Consider the following 18,969-nt stretch of genomic DNA (forward strand, 5'->3'; position numbering starts at 1 on the left):
GGGGTTAAGAATAAAGACCTTTAGTAAAGGAGAAAGTCCCACTTTTGGTTTAGTTCTAAGAGTGGTGATTTTAAATACAGACACAAGCTGAATTCCTTCCCCACAAAATGAAAAACAAACCATATATATATATAACCCATATATATATATATAAACTATATATATAATATATACTGTACTTTAAATATATTTAGCCCAGAGGGAGGGCAGGGAACTCTGCAGGGAAATGCCCTGGTGCAGAAATTAGATATAATTGAGCCCCATCTGGGCTGGGAGAACCCGAGCTCGGCTCTGCTTCCCTCGATCTGCAGAGTGCAGAGGCTTCAGGCTGCAGCTTGCCCGTTCCTGGGCTGGGGTTGGGAGCTCGCCTTGTTGGCATTTTTGCTTTGTTTTGGTTCAAGCAGACTTTCCCTCGGCACAACCCGCGGCGTGCTGGCAGCTGGGGCTTTGGGGGGAGATAAATCCCGCTCCAGGGAGCCCCAGCCTCCGCCTCACCCCTTGGAAAGGCCCTCCCTGCACGGAAACAACTTCCCCCCCACCCCACAGGCTCAGGTGGCCTTTGGACTGCGGGTGGCACAAACAGCCCCTGCTCTGTGTGGCTTTTCCCTTTGCTCCACCTCTTCCCCCGCACCGCGCCCTGTGAATCCTCCCGGGGGACAGCGGTGGTTCCGTGCTTCGGATCCTTCCTGGCGATTTGGGGATGGGAGGGTTTGGCCCAGGGAGAACTGGGAGCATCTGAACACCAACTCCAGGGGGTGGTGCTGGCCAGGGCTGCTCGGTTCCCCCTTTGGTTGGAGGGGCCGGTTCTGCAATTTCTGTGCTTCAGCACAAGAAAGGCAGAGGGACGTGCCTGGAATGCCACAAACCAGCCAGAGTGTTTGAGGGACACGGGGCAGGTGGGAATACCAGACTGAGCTGCTGCAGATGCTGTTGAGGAGCTCTGGAAGTGTTTTGGGGGAATCTGAAACCCCATTTTTAGGAGCAGGGTGATGTCAAGTGACCTGAGGATGGGCCAGGCAGCACCGCTGGAAGAGGAGCCTGGGCCATGTTCTTGCTCATTTCAGAGGCCCCTTTACTCTCAGGTTTGGGGTGGAACCAGATGCAGCAGTGGTGGGTTCAGCCCACCATCCTGACCCTGGGCTTGCTTCCCTCTGTCCTGGTAGCTCATTCCATCTCTGTCTTCCCTGGCTGTCCCTGTGGTCCCAGCACTGCCCAGCCCTCGCCTGCCATGGGGTTTGGAGCCCTTTTGAGGGGTTGGAACATCCACGGGAGCCTCTCCTGGGCCCGGCTGCTCCAGTTCCGACTCGCACCAACACGTGGGTGCCTGCCTCGGATTAGCTGCTGGTTTCACATTTATTCATGCCCGTTTGAACCCTTGATATTTTTAAACTTGTCTAACAAGCCTTCCACCCCTGCCCTCTCCTGAAGGAAAGCCTGAGCCCTCTCTGGCTCCTCCCCGGGCGGTGGCATTTGCATGGATCTAGGGCCCGAGGAGCTGCTGTGGGCTGTGAAAGTGAACCAGCCAGTAGAGACAGCTGGCCGGGCCACCAGGCGCTGCATTCCCAGCTGCACCCAAGTGAGTTTTGAAATTATGTTTTGAAAGGAGAAACGCATCTGGAAAGAGCTCAGCAGGACACGGTGGCTTCTGGTCACCTGGAGCGGTCGGAGCAGCGCTGGGAGCAGGGTTGGTTCATCAGGAGAGGAAAATGCTGTGGAAGGAGGATCTGTGCTCTGGGACTCGTGGCCTTTGGCGACCTTCTCAGCCTTTTCTCACCCTGGAAGTTTCCACAGCTGGCCCCAGCTGTGGCTGGGTTTCACCTGGGGTTGTTTTGCTTGCCCAGCTCTGTGCTCCCTTCCAGCCACATGGAAGAGCAGAGAGAGCTCTGAGTAACCTTAAATAAAACCAATGGACTTGAGCATCCACATGACTCCAAAAAGCCCCCCGGTGCATCCACAGGAGGCTGAAAATGGGGTAAATGCCTTCCTAGAAGTCACAGGGACAAAACCCTCATCACCAGGAAAAGCAGGAGCTGCCTGGGAGTTTGATGCCAGGAAGAGCCCCTCAAATCATCCCTTTTTTTAATCCCAAAGGGAATCTGCCTTATCCAAATATTCCAGTTCAACAGCAAGTGCTGGCAGGTGCTTCAAGGAGGGTGACCACTCGGGGACAGGCATTTGGGAAGAGCATCCCATAGGGACAGGCCGCATCCGCCAGGGAAAGGTGACTTCAAGGCCGCTCTTACTCACTTGTGGCCACAACAGCTTCCAGGATTCCAGCTTGGAAAATAAAACACTTCCTAATGAACAGTGACTCATGTTGCCTGGAGTTAAAATTAAGGTCCATGAGGGAATCCAGGGGCAGATACCAGAGCTGCCACGGGTTTCTCCATCACTTAGCCTGATCCTATTCCCTGTTTTCCACTGGATATTCTCCAGTGCTGCCGCATCCTGCACACAGAGCCCAAGTGTTGCCTGCTTTGCTCCTCTCCAGGTTTATTAGAATAAAAGAGGTGGTTTGCCCCTTCCTTGCTTTCACTGGGGATTTTTTCCAGTGCCTGCAGAGCTTGAACAAGGCCTGGCCCCTCTCATCCTGCCCAGCTTCCATTTTAGCCCCCGTTTTCGTCAGCACAGGAATCCTGGCCCCAGCCCCTTCCTGGTCCTGCTGCCATGGCTGGGAAGGTGCTGGATGCAGCCCCAGCCCCGTTCCCGGCACTGGCTCCGGAGCAGCCGCTCCTCAGGAAGGAACTGGGGTGGGGACAGAAGTGCTCGGGGACAGGTCCCCTCTCATCCCGAGATCTGGGGCCGAATGCCGTGGCTTTGTCCCCACTGGAGCCTCCCCAGTGCCTGTGACCAGCCTGGGCCGGGCTGTGCCCCAGCTCTCCATCCAAACTGGCTGCCAGAGGGGTGCAGGGAGCTGGTGGCTCCCCAGGGAGCCCTGGGGGCTTTCTCTGGCCCCGCTCCGAGGGTCTGGGAGCCCAGCTCGGGGTGCAGCAGGTCCTTCCCCCCCTGCTCCAGTGCCACGTTCGCAGCCCCCCGGGCTGGAGCTGGGGATGGAGGGGGCCGGGATTGTCCCTGTGGGAGCACTCGGTCCTCGGGGAAGGGAAGAGGGCAGCGGTAAAAATAACCTCTGGGCCAGCTCCAGCCCATTGTGGCTTCCTGCGATTTACAGCCCTTCCCGGGGGGAAGAGGCAGGCACCGGCCATCTCGGGGCTGGCTTTGACCCTTTCGCCGCCACCGGAGAAGGTGCCAGAAGGACCTTTCCTGCCTGGGCAGGATCCCGGGGAAGGGGATTGTGGTGGGCTCCTGCTCCTGAGCGGCCCCCAGCACCCTGGGGTGGGCGTGGAAGGAGAAGCTGCTGGAGTGGACATGGTTTCCCTGCCCCACTGCTGACCCGCCGTGTGCAGGGGGACGGAGAGACTCGGAGGCAAAAATCTCTGCTGCAGATCCCGAAATCCCGGCCGGGTTCCCGTAAGGAGGCGGAGGGAGGGGGGGAGCTGGCAGAGGTGAGCTGGAGCGGCAGGAGGAGGGGGGTGAATGCTGGGCAGGGCCTGGGGCAGGGCTGGGAAGGGGGGTCAGCAGGGGGTGGGCTCCTGCCGGCCGGGCTGAGCTGGGCTGGCAGGGGTTAATGGGCTGGCTCTTCCTCTTCCTCTTCCTCATCCTCTATATGAGGCTGCTGCCGGCTCTGGGCTCAGCTTGCCGCGGCAGCCAGAGGGGCAGGAGCTGCGTGAGACTGGAGCATCCCATCCCTGCATCCCATCCCTGCATCCCTGCGTGGGCTCAGGTGAGCGAGAGCATCCCCCACCTGCCTGGCACAGGTCCTGGCACAGGTCCTGGCCCTGGGGAGGGTGAGAGCTCAGCGGCACGGGCAGTCCCAGCCTGGGCACCTCGTGCTCATCCCTCGGGGCACAGGGCCAGACACCGCGTGCCTCAGTTTCCCCGTGTGTACTCCGGGGTGGGTGCAGTGTGGAGCCCGTGGGCTGCGTGTGGAGCTGCGTGTCAGAGGGTTCTGGGGGCTGTTTGCTCCCGTGAGCTCTGCTCTGCCCGGCTCCGTGTCCCTGCTGTCACCCAGGGCTGGTGATGGAGTGGCTCTTCAGGGCCGTTCAGGCCTTTTCTGCACAGTGGGACCATCCGCTTCGGGCATCTACAGCCCCAGCTCCAGACTCCTTCCCCCACCGCCGGATTCACACACGGGCGCTGGCGTGAGCTGAGCAAGGGCCAGAGCACCCCAGGGCTGCTGAAACCCCCTTGTTCTGTGCCCTCACACACGGAGAAAGGGAGAATCTTCCCTCCCAGCCCAGCCTGGCTGTGCGGGGCACGGCTCGGGGACCCCCAAACACCCCCAGCCGTGGGGCAGCTTGCCAGCTCTCCTGAGCGCAGCTTTGTTCTGCCGCTCGGGAAGACGAGGCGGCGGCCGGCTCCGGTATTTTTTCCTGTTGGAAGCCGCTCCAGGGATGCGGGTGAAGCCGGCGGATGCTCGGCGCTTCTCCCTTCCTGCCCGGGGGCTGTTCCTGCCTGGGCTGGCAGGACTCGCTGCCTGTGTGGCATTTGAGGGGACCCTCAGCTCTGCTTCGGCCCCATCCTCCTCCTCACCGCCGCACCCTCGGGGCTCACCCTGACTCTCCTCTCTCCTCCCAGGGCTGAATCCAGGCGCCGAGCGAAGCTTCAGGAGCCTCCCCAGCTGCCACACCGGACCTGCCCGGCCGCTCCGAGGGGAACAGAGCGATCAGCAGCGCCGTTCCGGGGCGATGGTGCCCTTGGGCAGCCCCAGCCTCGCCGTCTGCGCCTCCGGCAACCTGCGCCTCATGGCCCCCGGCCGCGGCTCCCCCCTGGCCTGGCTGAACCGGAGCCCCGAGTGCCCGCAGGGGCCGGGGGGCAGCGGGGGCCGCAGACCCAGCGCCGTGGAGCGGCTGGAGGCCGACAAGGCCAAGTACGTCAAGTCCCAGCAGGTGATCAACAGGCGGCAGGAGCCGGCGCTGCGGGGCTCGCCCCGGCTGTCCCCCCACGGCCGGCGCCTGCTCGCCCGCCAGCAGTGCAGCGAGCTGTGTCCGGGCTCGGAGCTGGGCCGGGAGGGGCCGCGGAAGCTGCCGTGCCCGCAGTCCCCCGTGTCGCGCCGCAGCGGCAGCCGGCGCCTGCTGAGACCCGACTCGCTCATCATCTACCGGCAGAAACGGGACTGCCTGGCCGGGGACAAGGAGAACACCAAGGGCTCGGGGCTGGTGCGGCGCCTCTTCCAGGGACCCCTCAGAGACAAACCCCCCAGCTCGCCCCCCGCCAGGGCGCTGGGCGAGGGACCGCCGGCCCCCCAGAGCCCCGAGACCCCCATGCTGTGGGCGCCGGCGGAGAAGGAGGAGGCGCGGACGCCGGGAGGCAGCAGCGGCGGTGACGGCGGTGGCACCTTCCCCGTGCCCGGCAGCCCCGCGGCGCAGCCCCCCGGAGCCCCCGGGAAGGAGCCGCTGGCTCTGCGAGTGTCGCTGCCGCTCTCGGAGCAGGAGCGCTTCTTCAACTACTGCGGGCTGGACCGGGCGCTGGTGGAGCTGCTGGGCCGGGAGCGCTTCGGGCCGGCGGGCTGGGACAACGCCTCGGCCCGGCCCCCCGGCTCCTGCGAGTCCGAGCCCGGGCGGGCCTCGGGGTGCAGCGAGGGGGACGCGGGGCCGGGCGAGGAGGAGCCGGACGTCCGGCTGGGCTCCGCCGTGTCGGTGGTGGAGCGCAACGCCCGTGTCATCAAGTGGCTCTACGGCTGCCAGAGAGCCTGGGCGGCTGCCAAGGAGTCCACGGTCTGAGCGGGGACGGCCTGGCCGCGACGAGGACACCCGTGTGGCTCCCGCTGGCTGGACGTGGCCCCTCGCCCTCGCTGGATGTGGCCCACGGGCTGGTGGCACCCATGGCGGTGGGGATGCTGCAGGCAGGGAGAACCACCATGTCCACAGGCTGAGTGTGGTGAGGGCACCCGAGGGGAGGGTGAGGAAGGGACACCCCCGGGTGAGTCTCTCCATGGCCTCAGGGCCGCAGGACGCTGTCTCCCCGCTGTCCCCCATCATCTCCATCCTCCCTGCCCAGGAGGGTGGGATGGGCCTGCAGCCCCCACTGACCACCCGTGTCCTGCTCCAGCTGCAGCCTGGGGGGTGGGCAGAGCCCGAGTCCCCTGTCGTGGGCAGTGCCCACCCCACAGCCCCCTCCTCCCCAGAACAGGGGCTGCTGGGGCCAGAGCAGCCCTCAATAAATCTGTTTGGGTTTTTTTTCTAGCCTGGCAGTGTGTGCAGCTCTGGGGGGGATGCTCCCCCTCCCCACCTTCGGGGTTGTGCTGCTTCAGGGGCCCTGGGGCTGTTGCGGGGGGGTGAGGGCAAGGAAAGCACCAGGCAGAGCTCAGGGAAAAGGGGCACCCTCGGGGTCTTTAGTGCAGATATGACACCCAAACCCACGGCAGAGCCCTCGGGCACGGGCAGGGCGCTGCCCACCAGCAGTGGGGGGCCGCAAGTAACTGCTGGAGAGTCTGGCTGGTGCATCCTCCTCTAGTTGCCCTTGGGGGCGTTTTTATTCCGGATTTCGGCCAGCTTGCCAGCCAGGAAGCCCCAGTGGAAGGCCCCTTCCTCTGGCTCCCGCAGGTCGCTGCCATCGTCACCCGGCGGCTCCCCAGGGCTCTCATCCGGCTCCGGGGGCGGCACCTTCTTGTCCGGCCCCGACGCCTGCTGCCACTTGGTAGCAAAGAGATCCCAAAATCCAGGTGCCTTCTCAGTGTGGGGCATCTCGGACGGCTCAGTGGCCAGCGGGCTGGGGAGAGAGTGGGGACGGAGATGTCGCTGCAGGGACTTTCTCCCCAAGCCCCACGATGCCCCCCCCCCATGCCGGCACGGGTGCAGGCCGGGTAGGGGGATGCCGGTGATGGGGTGGGGGCTGTGGGGGCTCGGCAGTTCCCAAGGGTTGGATCCGGGTTCTGGGGTCCCCCCCAGCGATCTGCAACTTACTGGTCTGGGCAGGGCTCCGGGCTGAGCAGCTGGTGCTCGTCCTCGCGGGTGAAGAGGGATGAAAGCGTCCGCCAGCCCCGGGCACCCACCCCCTGCACCTGCGGGAGGCAGCGCCGGGGTCACCGGGGACCTCCGGCTCCACGTGCCCCCCCTGCCCCCGCGCCCCCCAGCCCCCTCCTCACCTTCCTCGCCAGCTGGGACACGGGGCTGGCTCCCTCCTCCATCAGCGCAGGGGGCTCGGCCGTCTCCATCAGCTCGGGGGGGTCTCCCTGCAACGAAGCCCCCGGTGAGGGCAGGGGTGCAGGCAGGGGGAGGGCAGCGAGGTTGGCCACCCTCTTTTGGGGACCCCCCGCCCTACCTCGTCCTGCAGGGCCCCGTCCGGCCGCGGCCCCCCCAGGGTCTGCAGCACTTTGGCCTTGTAGAGCCGCCAGAAGCCCTGGGCCATGGCGAGGGGCTCAGCGGGGCCGGAGCCGGCGGGAGCCGCGGGCAGCGGGGCAAGGGGGGGGGGCCGAATGGGCGACCCGGCGATCCGGTGGCTTCATTAAAGTTTCAGCGGCCACTTGCACCGCACAAAAGGAATCTGAGCCCGGGCTGAGCCGGGGGCAGCGCGGGGGCGGCCGCTCTGGTCACCCCCAAAACCCATCCTGACCCCCCCGCCCCAGCCCCCGGTGCCCCTCGCCCACTTGGGACCCCCAGGGCAGGAACACCCCCGCCCACGGTGCAGAGGAGGCGCTGGAGCTCCGCGCTCCCCCCGCCGCGTGTCCCCATCTATAATTGATCACGGGCGAAACACGATCAGCGCCGGGACGCGGCGCTGAGCCCTGCCCGGCTCATCACAGCGGTGACCGGGGCAGCACGGGGGGCACGGGGGCACGGGGGGAGCGCGGCGGCAGCGCGGGGACGGCGGCAGCGGGGCTGGGGGAGCCCGGGGGACGCGGCCGTGCCCGGGGAGCGCTCCCGGTACCGGGGACACCGGGGGGCGGGGGGCGTGGCCTGTGGGCGGGGGCGTGGCCTGCGGGCGGGGGGCGTGGCTCCGCGCTGTGGGCGTGGCCGCGGCCTCGCTCTCGCGGTTTGTGGGCGGGGCCCGCAGTCCCCGCGCCTGCGCAGTGCGGCCCCGGCGCGGCGTGCGGCCGCCATGTCCCCGCGGAGCGGCCGCCGCACCGGAGCGCACCGGGCGCACTCGCTCGCCCGGCAGCTGAAGACGAAGCGGCGCCGGCGCGACCTGGACGAGATCCACGCGGACCTGAAGCCCGAGAACGCCGCGCGGCTGCTGCGGCAGGAGATCGACCCCGACCTGCCGGGCTGCGCCCAGTTCTACTGCCTGCACTGCGCGTGCGTGCGGCGGGGGGCTCCGGGGGGCTGCGGAGGGGGAGCTCCAGCCTTGGGGTGGGCTTGTCCTGGTCCTGGGGGGGGGGTCCGTGGTTCCCGGCGGAGGTGGGGGACTTGTCCTGGTCCCTGAGGTTCCTGGCCGCTGGCATGGGGTTATCCTGATGCTGGGGGTCAGTGGCCTCTGGGAGAGGGGTGCTCAGGTCCTGGGGGGTCTCTGCCCCCCTGGGGGGCTTGCCCTGGTCCCAGGGGTAGTCCCTGGCTCCTCGCGAGGGGGACTCCAACCCCTGGGGGAGTATCTTGTCCTGGTCTCGGGAGGGACCCTGGCCCTTGTGGAGAGCTTGTCCGGGTTTCAGGGTGAGCTCTGGCCCGTGGAGGGTTGTGGTGGGACCCTGTCCCCTGGGTAGGACCCCCCCCAGCTCTGCTTCAGTCTTGAGGTCCCCCTCACCCCCATCCTTTCATACCCCAGGCGCTACTTCGTGGACCTGAACAGCATGAAGGAGCACTTCAGATCCAAGGTGCACAAGAAGAGGTAAGAGGGGGCAGCCCCCCAAATTCTCTGGGGTGAGGGGGGTGGCAGGGGCAGTTGTGGGCTGGTCCTGCTCAGAGGAGCAGGTGGAAGCTTCGTCCCCTCTGTGCCCCCCAGGCTGAAGCAGCTGCGGGAGGCTCCGTACACGCAGGAGGAGGCCGAGCGTGCTGCCGGGATGGGCTCCTACATCCCCCCAAAGAAGGTGGAGGTGCAGACCCAGCCCCTCGAGGAGGTCACGGAGATGGAGACATCCGGCTGAGCGCAGGGACGGGGGACTGAGAGGCTGAGTGGCTCTGTAAGGACGTCTTTGTCCTCAGTTTTGTGAAAAAACGTCCCAGGACAGCCCGCCAGCAAAAACCACCCTGCTCCTCCCACAGCCCCCCTGGCCAGGGCACTAATGAGGAGAAGGAGCCAGCAAGACCCTGGGTGCCCTCACCGAGTGTCCTTCTTCTCCAGAAAGGGACAAGCTGCTTGTTCTCTGAGTGCTGGCAGGACTGTACACTTGTCTCTCTGCTTTTGGAGCAGTTTTAGGTCTCTGTCCTTGGGTCAGAGGTTATCCAGTGACGCACCCATTAAAATATGTCAACTAACAGTGTGGCGGCATTGAATGTGAGGGTGACGGTCCCCCAAGGGGTGGGGGGACACCTCAGGGTTGTGCTCTTCCCCATCACCCAAAGGTATCCGTGCCAAGAGCCTCATCCCAGAGCTCTTGCCTGGCAGGGTGCTAAAAGTCCCTCTGCCCTCCTGGCAGGGAGTTCCCAGGCAGCTTTTTTTGGGGGAATATGAGCTTGAGTGACCTCTTCATCAAGCACTTGGGTTTGCAGTGAGCAGCTGGTTTGGGCCTTGAGAGGCCAGTGCTAGTGTCCCCTTGGTGAGGACACTTTGAGGCTCCTGTCCCCAGAAACTCAACTGCAAGTGATTTCATGTTCCTGGAGGGCTGGGGCTTTGTGGCGTGATCAGCCTCCCTGCCTGGCGTCTGCCAGGGCTGGTGCCCCTTAAGGGGACATTGTGTGACAATGCCACCAAATTCCTGCGGAGCAGGTGTCCTCGATGCATCCCCTCCTGCCACACTGGGGACTGGGAATGCGCTGGGAACAGATGACAGAGCAGCGACACAGCTGTGCTGGGTAGGGAAGGGTTTATTTCCACGCAGCCTGCCCGGATTTGTCCCCCGGCCCGGGGCCATGGGGAGCTGCGGCTCCGCGGGGGGGCCGGGAAAGCTGCAGCCGCCAATCCCAGCGCCATCCCAGCGCCATCCCAGCGGGATGCGCCTGCCCGGGGGACGCGTCACCGGCCCCGTGTTCCCCCTGCCCCATTACCTAATGGCGCTGGCCTCATTCCAGTGGGGCTGCAGCCACAGCACATTCCCACGGGGACAGGGGGGCTCCGTGGCCACCGCTGGGGTCCCCTGGCCCCTCTGCTTCCCTGGGGACAGAGCTCCCGGCTCTGCCGTCCCTCTGTCTGTCCGTCCAGCCTCTGATCCGGTGGTTGGTCCCGATGTCTCCCCGTGGCTCGGGCAGGGGCTCAGCTCCGGAGCTGGAAGCGGCTCCTCCGTTCTCCATCCCGGCTGCCCAAGGCAGGGACAGGCAGGGACATCCCCCATCCCCATCCCCGCATCCCTCGCATGCCCAGGCGTGGCGGGAAGGGCTGGATGTGGCGCAGGTCAGCTGGAAAGTGGCCGCAGCTGCAGCTCCGCTCGGGCGGGGGCCAGCGGGTGGAGGGGGACCCCAACACCCCCCCGGGGACCGTCCCCACAGCCCCGCCAGCCCCCTGCTCACGGCTCCGGGGGGGCCTTGGCGGGGTCAGCCATTCTCCGGGCGCTGTACAGCGACAGGCAGAGTCCGGCGGCCGCCAGCAGCAGGGCCAGGGGGGTCAGCAGCCGCCCCCCCGGCTCAGCCCCACGTCCTGCTGCCAGCTGCATCTGTGGGGACACACAGGAGAGCAGAGGGGAGCGTTGGGGTACCCCCAAAGCCCGCGGTGACAGGGGCCTGGGGCCATGAATGTCCCCATCGCACTGGGTGGTGGAAGGGTGATGGGGGCAGCTTTGTGCCCCTCTGGGCATCTCAGGGGGGGTTTTAGGGTGCCCCATGCAGCACTTGTGGGGCTCCATCGGCAGCATCGTTGCTGCTACCGTGGAGCTGGGATACAGCCGGGAATGGCTCCCGCGGCCAGCAGGCCTGGTGGGCAGTGTGGACAGGATCCCGGGGGTCCCCATGGGCTCCCCCAACCCTGCTCGCCCCTTACCTGGAGCAGACGGAAGTACCCCGGGGTCAGGCGTCGGGGGCGGATGATCATGGCGTGATGGGGAGCAGCGGGATCGGGCCCCGTGGGGCGGCAGCAGCGGGGCTGGGACCCCCCGAGCCCCCGAGCACGGCGAGGGGCTCCGTGTCTGTCGGCGGCCCCGCGGCCCCTCGGGCAGGGCGCAGCACCGGGCGGGCGCGGAGCAGCAGCTGTCAGCCGCGATCAGCGCACGCTGCTCCCCGGAGCGGACACGCCGGGCGGGGGGGGCCAACGCCAGCTCAGGGTGGATTTGGGGAGGCTGAAGGGCTGGGCTCAACTATGGGCAAGTCCCTCCGCAGGCCTGTATGGGGCTGCCTCAGTTTTCCCCCCTGCGAAGGGGTGTGAGTTATGCTTTGGGCGGGGGTGACACCCCAAAAACTCGAGGGCTGAGCAGGGGCTTCCCTCAGGCTCTTCTGGGCTCTTTGTGGCCAAACTTTGCACCCACGGGGCACCTGGGGGTCTCCCACTGGTGCCACAAGTGCTGCCGGGCCTCAGCCCTCGCTGCGGGCAGCGTTTTGGGGGTGACACCGGCTGTCGTTTCCCGGGGCTTCCAGCGGCCGTGTGTCACCGTCCCGGCTGTGACTCACTGCGGCCTCGCCCCATGGATCGTCCTGGGCCGTCCTGGGCAGGCGGCCGCGGCGCTGAGCGGCACCCGGGCGCACCAATGGGGCTGCGGCTGCCGGCGCAGGTGGGACCGCGCCCGGCGCAGGTGAGAGCCGCGCCCGCCGCCGTTCCGGCCCCGCCGCCGCTCCGGCCCCGCCGCCATGGAGCCCGTGCGCTCCTGGGGCCCCGCGCAGGCGGCCGCCTGGCTCCGAGGTAAGACCCTGGCTGCCCCCCGGGCTCTGGGATGGCGTGTCCCCAGCTTGGGGACGTGTGGCTGCGCTGGTGTGGCTGGGGGTGACAGTACTTCCCGTCCCTCATCTCCTCCCTGGGAGGGGCATCCCCTGGATGGCAGGGGGGTGGAGGGGGGTCTGGCCGTCCCCAGCGTTTAGGTTGAGGCTGGGTGAACTCGTTGCATGGAGAGGACTCTCCCATCAGCCAGGGGTCACCCCTAGGGTCACCCGGCCAGGAGTCAGAGGGACATTGGCAGGGGGGACTGATCTGTGGCAGGGCTGGACACAGCGGTGCAGGGGTACCCCTTCGAGGCCTGGGGGCTATCGGGGCCTGACCTGCTGGGGCTGGACGCGGGGGTCCTGGAGTCACTGGGCGTGTGGCGCTTGGGCCACCAGGAGCTGCTGCTGGAGGCCGTGGAGCAGCTCCGTAACCTGGTGAGTGCTGGCATCCCGGGGGCTGTGGGATCCCAGGGAGGAAGGGGGGAGCAGGGGGACATGGGGGTTCCCTGGGCTGACAGAGGAAGATGTGGGATCACCCTGGGCTGTGTGGAAGGGGGCAGATGGGGACACAGGGGCACCCTGGACTCAGTGGAGGGGGGTTTTGAGGGGACCCTAAGCTGGACACAGGGAAGGACAGGGGGGCACCGTGGGCTGGGTGACAGTGGGGATGTGGAGGCACCCTGGAGACTGCCCCTCCCATCCATCCCCTGGCATCCCTGTCCCCCCCAGGACACAGGGCTGGTGAGCACCAGCCTGCGGACACTGACAGAGAGGCTGCAGGAGCTGGCACAGGGCATCCAGAGCCTGGTGCAGGAGGGACTGTCAGCAGGGGATGCCCCCCAGCCGCCCTCCCTCACCCTCCTGGCCCAAGTCATCGACCTGGTCGGGGCTGCCAAGGAACTCTTCTCCTGGCTCAACAGGTCTGGGGTGGGTGAGGGCACCCCTGGGTGCTGGGTGCCCCCCACTCGGGGGGCTGAGTTCTGTCTTCCCCCAGGTACCTCTTCTCCACCCTCAATGACTTTTCAGCCAGCCGGGACATCATCCTGCTCTGTGCCCAGCTGGCAGAGATGCTGCATGCGGTGAGTGCCCAGGGCTGGCTGCTCTCCTGACCCCCAAAGCTCTGCCGGCTGGAGGTGGGGGGAAAAGCTGGAGTGAGGGGAGATGGGATGCAGGGGGGTTCGCCCAGCTGGGATGGAGCCATCCCTTCATGCTCATTCCCACGTCTCGTCCCCTAGGACCTTCCGGCGGCTGAGAGGAACAGTGGGATCCTGCAGATTGTGAGTGCTGGGTGAGGAGGGGGTGGCAGGCCCGGGGGGCTGCCAGGGCTCCCCTCACCCCCCGCTGTCGCCCGCAGTGCCAGCACATCGTGGGCATCTGCGAGAGCATCGTGGGCTGCAGCCCCCCGGCGCTGCTGGACCGCAGGGCTGTACTGCAGTGCGTGGGGCTGGAGCTGCCCCCCGGCCCGCAGGGCAGCCCCCCGATGTCCCCCAGCACCCCAACGCTGCCCCTTGGCCTGTGGCAGCACCCCCTAACATCCCCTGACACGCCAACGCTGCCCCCCAGCCCATGGAGCAGCCCCCCAGGATCCCCTGGCACCCCAACACCGCCTTCTGATCTTCTGGGGAGCCCCCAGCCACTCCTCACCGCCCGACTGGTGAGTCCGCTCCACCCCAATGCCCCCTCTGCCTCGGGACGCCCCAGCCTCCTGCTCAAACCCCCATCTGGGCCCCCCCAGGGCTTTGAGATCACCTCCACCAGCTCCTGCCTGCACTTCGTGTCTGCGACCACCTCGGAGGTGAGTGAGGGGCTGCCCCTCCCTGTCTGTTACCCCCTGTCCCTCAGTCACCCTGTGGGGAATATCCCGCATCCATGGGATCCCGTGAACCTCTTAGGGCCCTATTCTGCCCTCCCCTGACCCAGAGCATGGGGGGCTGCCTGTGGCTGAGCCCATGCAACTCATGCCATGAGTGAGCACAGTCTGGGCATGGGGCAGCCCCCTCTTCACCCCAACCCCACCAGCAGCTCTGGCAGCTGCTGTGCAAAGTCGGGTTAATGGTTAACCCCCCTGGTTCTTCCTGTCCGGGAGAGTTCCTGAGTGGGATTAGCTTGGGAGGGAGGGAGAGAACCCAGGACTGGGCACCCCACTGTCCCCTTGCCTCTGCCCAGGCCCTGGCTGCCCATGGGGACCACATCCTGCCCGGAGATGAGATCGTGCAGGTCAACGAGCAGGTTGTGGTGAGTCAGGGGGATGGGGGCTCGAGGGTGCTGCTGGAACTGGCAGGGAGGACATGGACAGGGAGCTGCAGGGCTGGGGAGTACTGGGGCTGAGATAGGGAGGATTTGGGGGGATGCAGGAGTTATGACCAGCAAAAAGCAGGAGCCATGGCTGGGAAAGGTCTGAGGGACACGGAAGCCATTGCCAGGAGGATTTGGGGGATGTGGGATCTGTGGCTGGGGTGGGTTTGGGGGATGAAGCGTCCATGGGGCCGGGGCAGTAGCCCACAGCTCACCCAGGATGTGCAGGTGGGTTGGACACCCGTCAGCCTGGCAAGGAAGCTGCTGGAGAAGGGGAACACGGTGACTCTGGTGCTGAAGAAGATCCCCCTCGACCTGCCCGGCTCACCCCCCTCTCCCAGGCAGCAGGTGAGTGAGTGATCCCAGCGCTCCCAGTCCAGCCCAAGTGCCGCACTGGGCTGAGCTGGGAACCAGGCAGAGATGCTCAGAGCCAGGCATCTCCCATCACACTGGAGATCCCTAAAGCTTTGGGGTCCATGGTGGGGTGGGCCTGGCGCTGACACTCCATCCACAGCCCCCGGGAGCATTTTTGGATGCTGCAGATTCCCCTGGCACCAGGAGCGGTGAGAGCCCAGGCAGCCTCGTGTCCTTGACCTCCAGGTGAGCCCCATCCTGACACCCCAACACCCCCAATCTGGCCAGCAAGGAGATGTTTGGGTGCAGCCAGGGCCCTTTCCCTGCCCTTTTTTAGGGGGAGAGGTGCCAGCAGTGCAGCAGCTGCCTGTGAGCAGCCTGGGAAGCTGCCAGGAGTCTTAAGGAATGAAAAAACAGGGGTTTTGTAATTAATTCACTTGGTAATGTTTCAGTGGGGTTGGAACTATATTTAGACATGACCCTTCTCCTCTCCCGGAATGGAAAGGCGTGCGGAGAGCCAGCAGCAGCACGGGCAGCAGCCGAGCTGGGGAGGCCAGTGGGACTGAGCTGGAGCTCTGCCACCACGTCCCCTCCAGCCCCATTCCCAGGGCAGGGAGAGCCGTGGGTGCCCCAGCCAGAGGTTGAACAGCGCTCGGGGAGGTTTGGGGCTCAGAGGTCCCGTTTTTCTCCCAGCGTTGAGGTCGACTTGGACTCGGGACCAGACTCTGCCCCGGATCCGGTCACTGACGAGGAGGAGGAAGAGGTCGAGCCAGATCTGAGGCTGCCCGGGGCAGCTGTGGAGGAGCTGCCGGGACTGTCTGGACGGGGTAGGATGGGAGCAGAGGGTCCGGGGATGGAGCAGTTCCCCCCAGGCTATGAGGCTGAAGCCCTGCTCGCTGTTCACAGGTGCTGCAGAGGAGGAGGTGTGGGACAGTGGCAGCCCCCTGGGAACCCCCCTGGACACCCCCCTGGGCACCCCCCCGGGCACCCCTGCTGCCACCGGACCCTGTGCCACAGAGCTGAGCCCCGGGGCAGCCCCCGCCACGGGGACTGGGGGAGCAGAGCCCAGCCAGCTCCCTGGGGAGGTGAGAGCTGGGGAGGACACGCTGAGGGGTGTCAGAGGCTCCCCTCTGAGCCCCTGCTGTGGGTGTGCAATTTAGGTGTCCCTACAGGCTATGGTGCTGCTGGGGGGGCTCAGCAAACGCTGCCCCGCCCTCGCCTCCTGCACTGTCGCTAAAATCTCATCTCTGTCTCCCTGCCCAGGACAGCCCCCGCACAGGACGTAGACCAAAAGGTGAGCAGGACCCTGCCAGGCTGGGCTGAACAGGGCTCTGCTCGCCCTTCCCTCCCCTGACACCCCCAACGCTGTGGTGGCAGGAGTGGCGACCCGGCTGAGCCGCCGGCGGGTCTCGTGCCGGGACCTGGGCCAGGTGGACTGCGATGGGTGGCTCCTCAAGAAGAAGGACCACGTGGGCTTCATGGCCCAGAAGTGGAAGCGGTGCTGGTTTGTGCTCAAGGGCCACACGCTCTACTGGTACAACCACCCCAACGTGAGTGGGGGCACTGGGTGTGCCCACCCCCGGCCTGGGCAGCCGGGATGTTCGGGGTGGTGCCGGACACGGCTGTCCCTGTTCCCTCAGGATGAGAGGGCTGCAGGACTCATCAACGTGGCCACCTACAACCTGGAGAGCACGAGGGAGCAGAAGAAGAAATAGTGAGTGGGGTCTGTCTGATTTTCACCCCCAGCTGGTGGTGGAAGAGGGGGGATGCTGTCCCAAGGGCACGTGCTGATGAGTCCTGCTGGGAACCACCTGCATGTCCCTACGGGGCTGGTGAGGTCCCCGCAGGGCTGTCACCTTGTAGTACTCTGCCCATACTCTGAGCAAGGCCTACACTGTGTTACTGGTGTTATCTGGGATGAGGCTGAGGACCAGAGCATCTCCCATGGCAGGAAAAAGCCCAGATCCCTGGGCTGGCTTGGAGTGGGGGAGCTGCAGTGCTGGGGAGGAGGGGAGCGGCTTGAGGCTGGCCCTGTGTCACCAGAGCAGCACAGGCAGCCACCCCCTTGTCCTCAGCGTGTTCCAGCTGTGCCACCAGACATACAAGCCCTTTGTCTTCGCTGCTGAAACCTTAGCTGACCTGAGCATGTGAGTAATGGAACCAATGGTCAGCACTGGCCCTGCCATCCTGGGCTGGCCAGGACCCTCCTCCCCCTGTCTGTCCATCCTTTCCCTCCCCAGGTGGGTCAGTCGCCTCGTAACAGCCAAAACAAAGTACACGTTAGCCCACCAGGCAGTCCCAGACAAGGAAGAAGGTAATGGGGCCATCCTGGGGTGGGAGATGGGGTCGGTGGGAGATGGGGACGCTGCAGGGGGTCCTGATGGGGCAGCAGTGCCTGGTGCCACAGCCCTGGTGTGGGACCGCTGGGAGCTTAGCCCGTGATTTGGGGGAATGTGAGAGGGGGCCCCAATGATTCTCAGCCCTGGGAAGGAATTTTTGTCTTTTCCCATGGCCTCCAGACTGCTACAGTGAGACAGAAGCTGAGGACCCCGATGATGAGTCCCCCAGGCATGGATCCGACTCGGTGAGTGGTCCTGGGGGACATCCCGGGGACAGAGGGACAGAGGTTCCTTGTCTCACCTCCTGCCCCGTCTCTCCATCAGCCAAGGAAGAGGCTGCAGAACACCCCAGAGAAGGCGCAGCTCTCCCCAGCCAGCAGCGCAGCCAGCAGCCCCCAGGGCAGCCCCCGGCCCTGCTCCCCCACGGGTAGGTGCTGGGGGGGAGCCATGACCCCCTGTCACCTTGTGTCCCTCCCGTTTGCCTGGGGGTGTGCCGGGGGGTAACTCGAGTTGGGGCGTGTTTGAGTGGGAGGAAGAGAGCCTGCAGGAAAGATGGAGAAGGGATATTTTTTGAGGGCACGGAGAGACAGGGCAAGGGGGAAAGGATTTAGACTAAAAAGAGTAGGTTTAGACTGGATGTTAGAAGGATGGTCTTCCCTATGTGAGTGGTGAGGCCCTGGCACAGGGTGCCCAGAGCAGCTGTGGCTGCCCCATCCCTGGAAGTGCCCAAGGCCGGGTTGGATGGGGCTTGGAGCAACTTGGGACAGTGGAAGGTGTCCTTGTCCATGACAGGGGGTGGAGCAAGATGATCTTTAAGCTCCTTTCCAATCCTAACCACTCCGTGATCCCCTGCCTTCAGGGCAGGGTCATGCACAGGGGAGCCCTGCTGGGTCTTGGGGCTGCCCTTCTGCTCCAGTGACCCCTGTCCTTGCTCAGACCCGGCTGGGGAGGATCTGGAGAGCCTGATGCAGTGCCTGAGGCAGGGAGGGGTGTCCCTCATCGGGCAGCGGCGCTTCCTGACGCAGGAGCAGTGCCGAAAGTCCTTCCTGCGGCGCAACAAGAACCCCCACATCAACGAGAGGGTGCACGCGGTGCGGGCCCTGCAGAGCACGCTCAAGGTGGGACCCCGCAGCCCCCTGAACCCTACAAATGTCCCCTGCCCACGCGTGGCCCCCCCAAAACGTGCCCTTGCTCCGGGCAGGCGAAGCTGGCGGAGCTGCAGGCCCTGGAGCAGCTGCTGGGAGAGGCCGCGCTCACCTCGGACACGTTCAGGCGCTGGAAGGAGGAGCACCAGGAGCTGTACCAGGAGCTGCGGGAGGGCTGGGCAGGGCGGCAGCGTCAGGGCCACGACCAGGGGGATGCTGGGGACCAGCACGGCCCCCACGAAGAGGCAGCTGAACCCTGACATCCTGCCAGGACCTGGCGTGGACCGGTGCCGACAGGACCTGGAAAGCAGTGGGTGCTCTGTGCTGGGGGGGCCTGGAGACGTTCTGGAAGGTTCAGCCCCCAGCAGGGCCCTCCCGCAGGGGAAGTGGCTTCTGTGAGAGTCTTAATTTTTCCCAGTTCGTCTTGCCCTCGCTGCAGGTTGGCAAGGGGGGGGATTTTCCCGGGGAATGTGCCCCCGCTGTGGTGCTGCCAGCTGGCCCGGCCACGGGCTCTTCTGCTGTAAATAAATGCGTTGACAGGGGCTGGTCGTGCCGTGGTTTTCCTTGGCGCTGAAATCATCAAATCATGGAATTGTTTAGGCTGGAAAATACCTCCAAGATCATCGAGTCCAGCTGTAACCCAAGCACTGCGGTGTTCACCGCTAACCCTCGTCCCCAAGTGCCACATCCACGTGTTTTTGAACACTCCGAGGGATGGTGACTCAACTACCGCCCTGGGCAGCCTGTGCCAGTGCTTGACCACCTTTTCCACGAAGAAATTCCTCCTGACGTCCAACCTCAACCTCCCCCGGTGCAACTTGAGGCCGCTTCCCCTCGTCCTGTTGCTCCTCCCGTCAGGGAGTTGCGGAGAGCGGGAACCTCCCCCTGACCCCCCTTTCCTCCAGG

The 18,969-nt window shown here is 65.5% G+C and overlaps 4 protein-coding genes across 7 annotated transcripts; 3 read left to right on the forward strand and 1 right to left on the reverse strand.

The window, feature by feature from the left end:
* Positions 1 to 3,681: 3,681 nt before the first annotated feature.
* On the forward strand, positions 3,682 to 6,242 carry FAM110D (family with sequence similarity 110 member D). Its single transcript, XM_069035952.1, has 2 exons — positions 3,682 to 3,781; positions 4,636 to 6,242. Exon 2 carries the CDS (start codon positions 4,746 to 4,748, stop codon positions 5,778 to 5,780), a length of 1,035 nt encoding a protein of 344 aa, XP_068892053.1. The 5' UTR covers positions 3,682 to 3,781; positions 4,636 to 4,745; the 3' UTR covers positions 5,781 to 6,242.
* Positions 6,243 to 6,477: 235 nt separating this feature from the next.
* On the reverse strand, positions 6,478 to 7,511 carry C23H1orf232 (chromosome 23 C1orf232 homolog). The gene is made up of 4 exons (XM_068994436.1): positions 7,321 to 7,511; positions 7,145 to 7,231; positions 6,963 to 7,060; positions 6,478 to 6,768 (listed from the first exon to the last, which is right to left on the reverse strand). The coding sequence occupies exons 1-4, from the start codon at positions 7,405 to 7,407 to the stop codon at positions 6,510 to 6,512; spliced, it is 531 nt and encodes a 176-aa protein (XP_068850537.1). The 5' UTR covers positions 7,408 to 7,511; the 3' UTR covers positions 6,478 to 6,509.
* Positions 7,512 to 8,053: 542 nt separating this feature from the next.
* ZNF593 (zinc finger protein 593) lies at positions 8,054 to 9,409 on the forward strand. The gene is made up of 3 exons (XM_069035951.1): positions 8,054 to 8,294; positions 8,758 to 8,820; positions 8,935 to 9,409. The coding sequence occupies exons 1-3, from the start codon at positions 8,098 to 8,100 to the stop codon at positions 9,074 to 9,076; spliced, it is 402 nt and encodes a 133-aa protein (XP_068892052.1). The 5' UTR covers positions 8,054 to 8,097; the 3' UTR covers positions 9,077 to 9,409.
* A 2,444-nt stretch (positions 9,410 to 11,853) lies between these two features.
* On the forward strand, positions 11,854 to 18,869 carry CNKSR1 (connector enhancer of kinase suppressor of Ras 1). 4 transcript variants are annotated; one of them, XM_069036169.1, is made up of 21 exons: positions 11,854 to 11,913; positions 12,208 to 12,365; positions 12,660 to 12,850; positions 12,925 to 13,009; positions 13,166 to 13,207; positions 13,285 to 13,584; positions 13,666 to 13,725; positions 14,097 to 14,165; positions 14,454 to 14,573; positions 14,740 to 14,825; positions 15,273 to 15,406; positions 15,486 to 15,664; positions 15,843 to 15,873; positions 15,957 to 16,129; positions 16,220 to 16,293; positions 16,655 to 16,726; positions 16,820 to 16,893; positions 17,099 to 17,163; positions 17,243 to 17,345; positions 17,855 to 18,036; positions 18,120 to 18,869. In XM_069036169.1, exons 1-21 carry the CDS (start codon positions 11,862 to 11,864, stop codon positions 18,321 to 18,323), a joined length of 2,454 nt encoding a protein of 817 aa, XP_068892270.1. In that variant the 5' UTR covers positions 11,854 to 11,861; the 3' UTR covers positions 18,324 to 18,869. The 4 variants fall into 4 exon arrangements, with proteins under 4 accessions (XP_068892270.1, XP_068892267.1, XP_068892271.1 ...); XM_069036166.1 differs by having other exon boundaries at positions 13,285 to 13,725; XM_069036170.1 differs by lacking the exons at positions 11,854 to 11,913; positions 12,660 to 12,850 and having other exon boundaries at positions 12,028 to 12,365.
* Positions 18,870 to 18,969: the final 100 nt, after the last annotated feature.

This window comes from Aphelocoma coerulescens, chromosome 23 (assembly GCF_041296385.1).
Source record: "Aphelocoma coerulescens isolate FSJ_1873_10779 chromosome 23, UR_Acoe_1.0, whole genome shotgun sequence".
Classification (NCBI taxonomy): domain Eukaryota; kingdom Metazoa; phylum Chordata; class Aves; order Passeriformes; family Corvidae; genus Aphelocoma; species Aphelocoma coerulescens.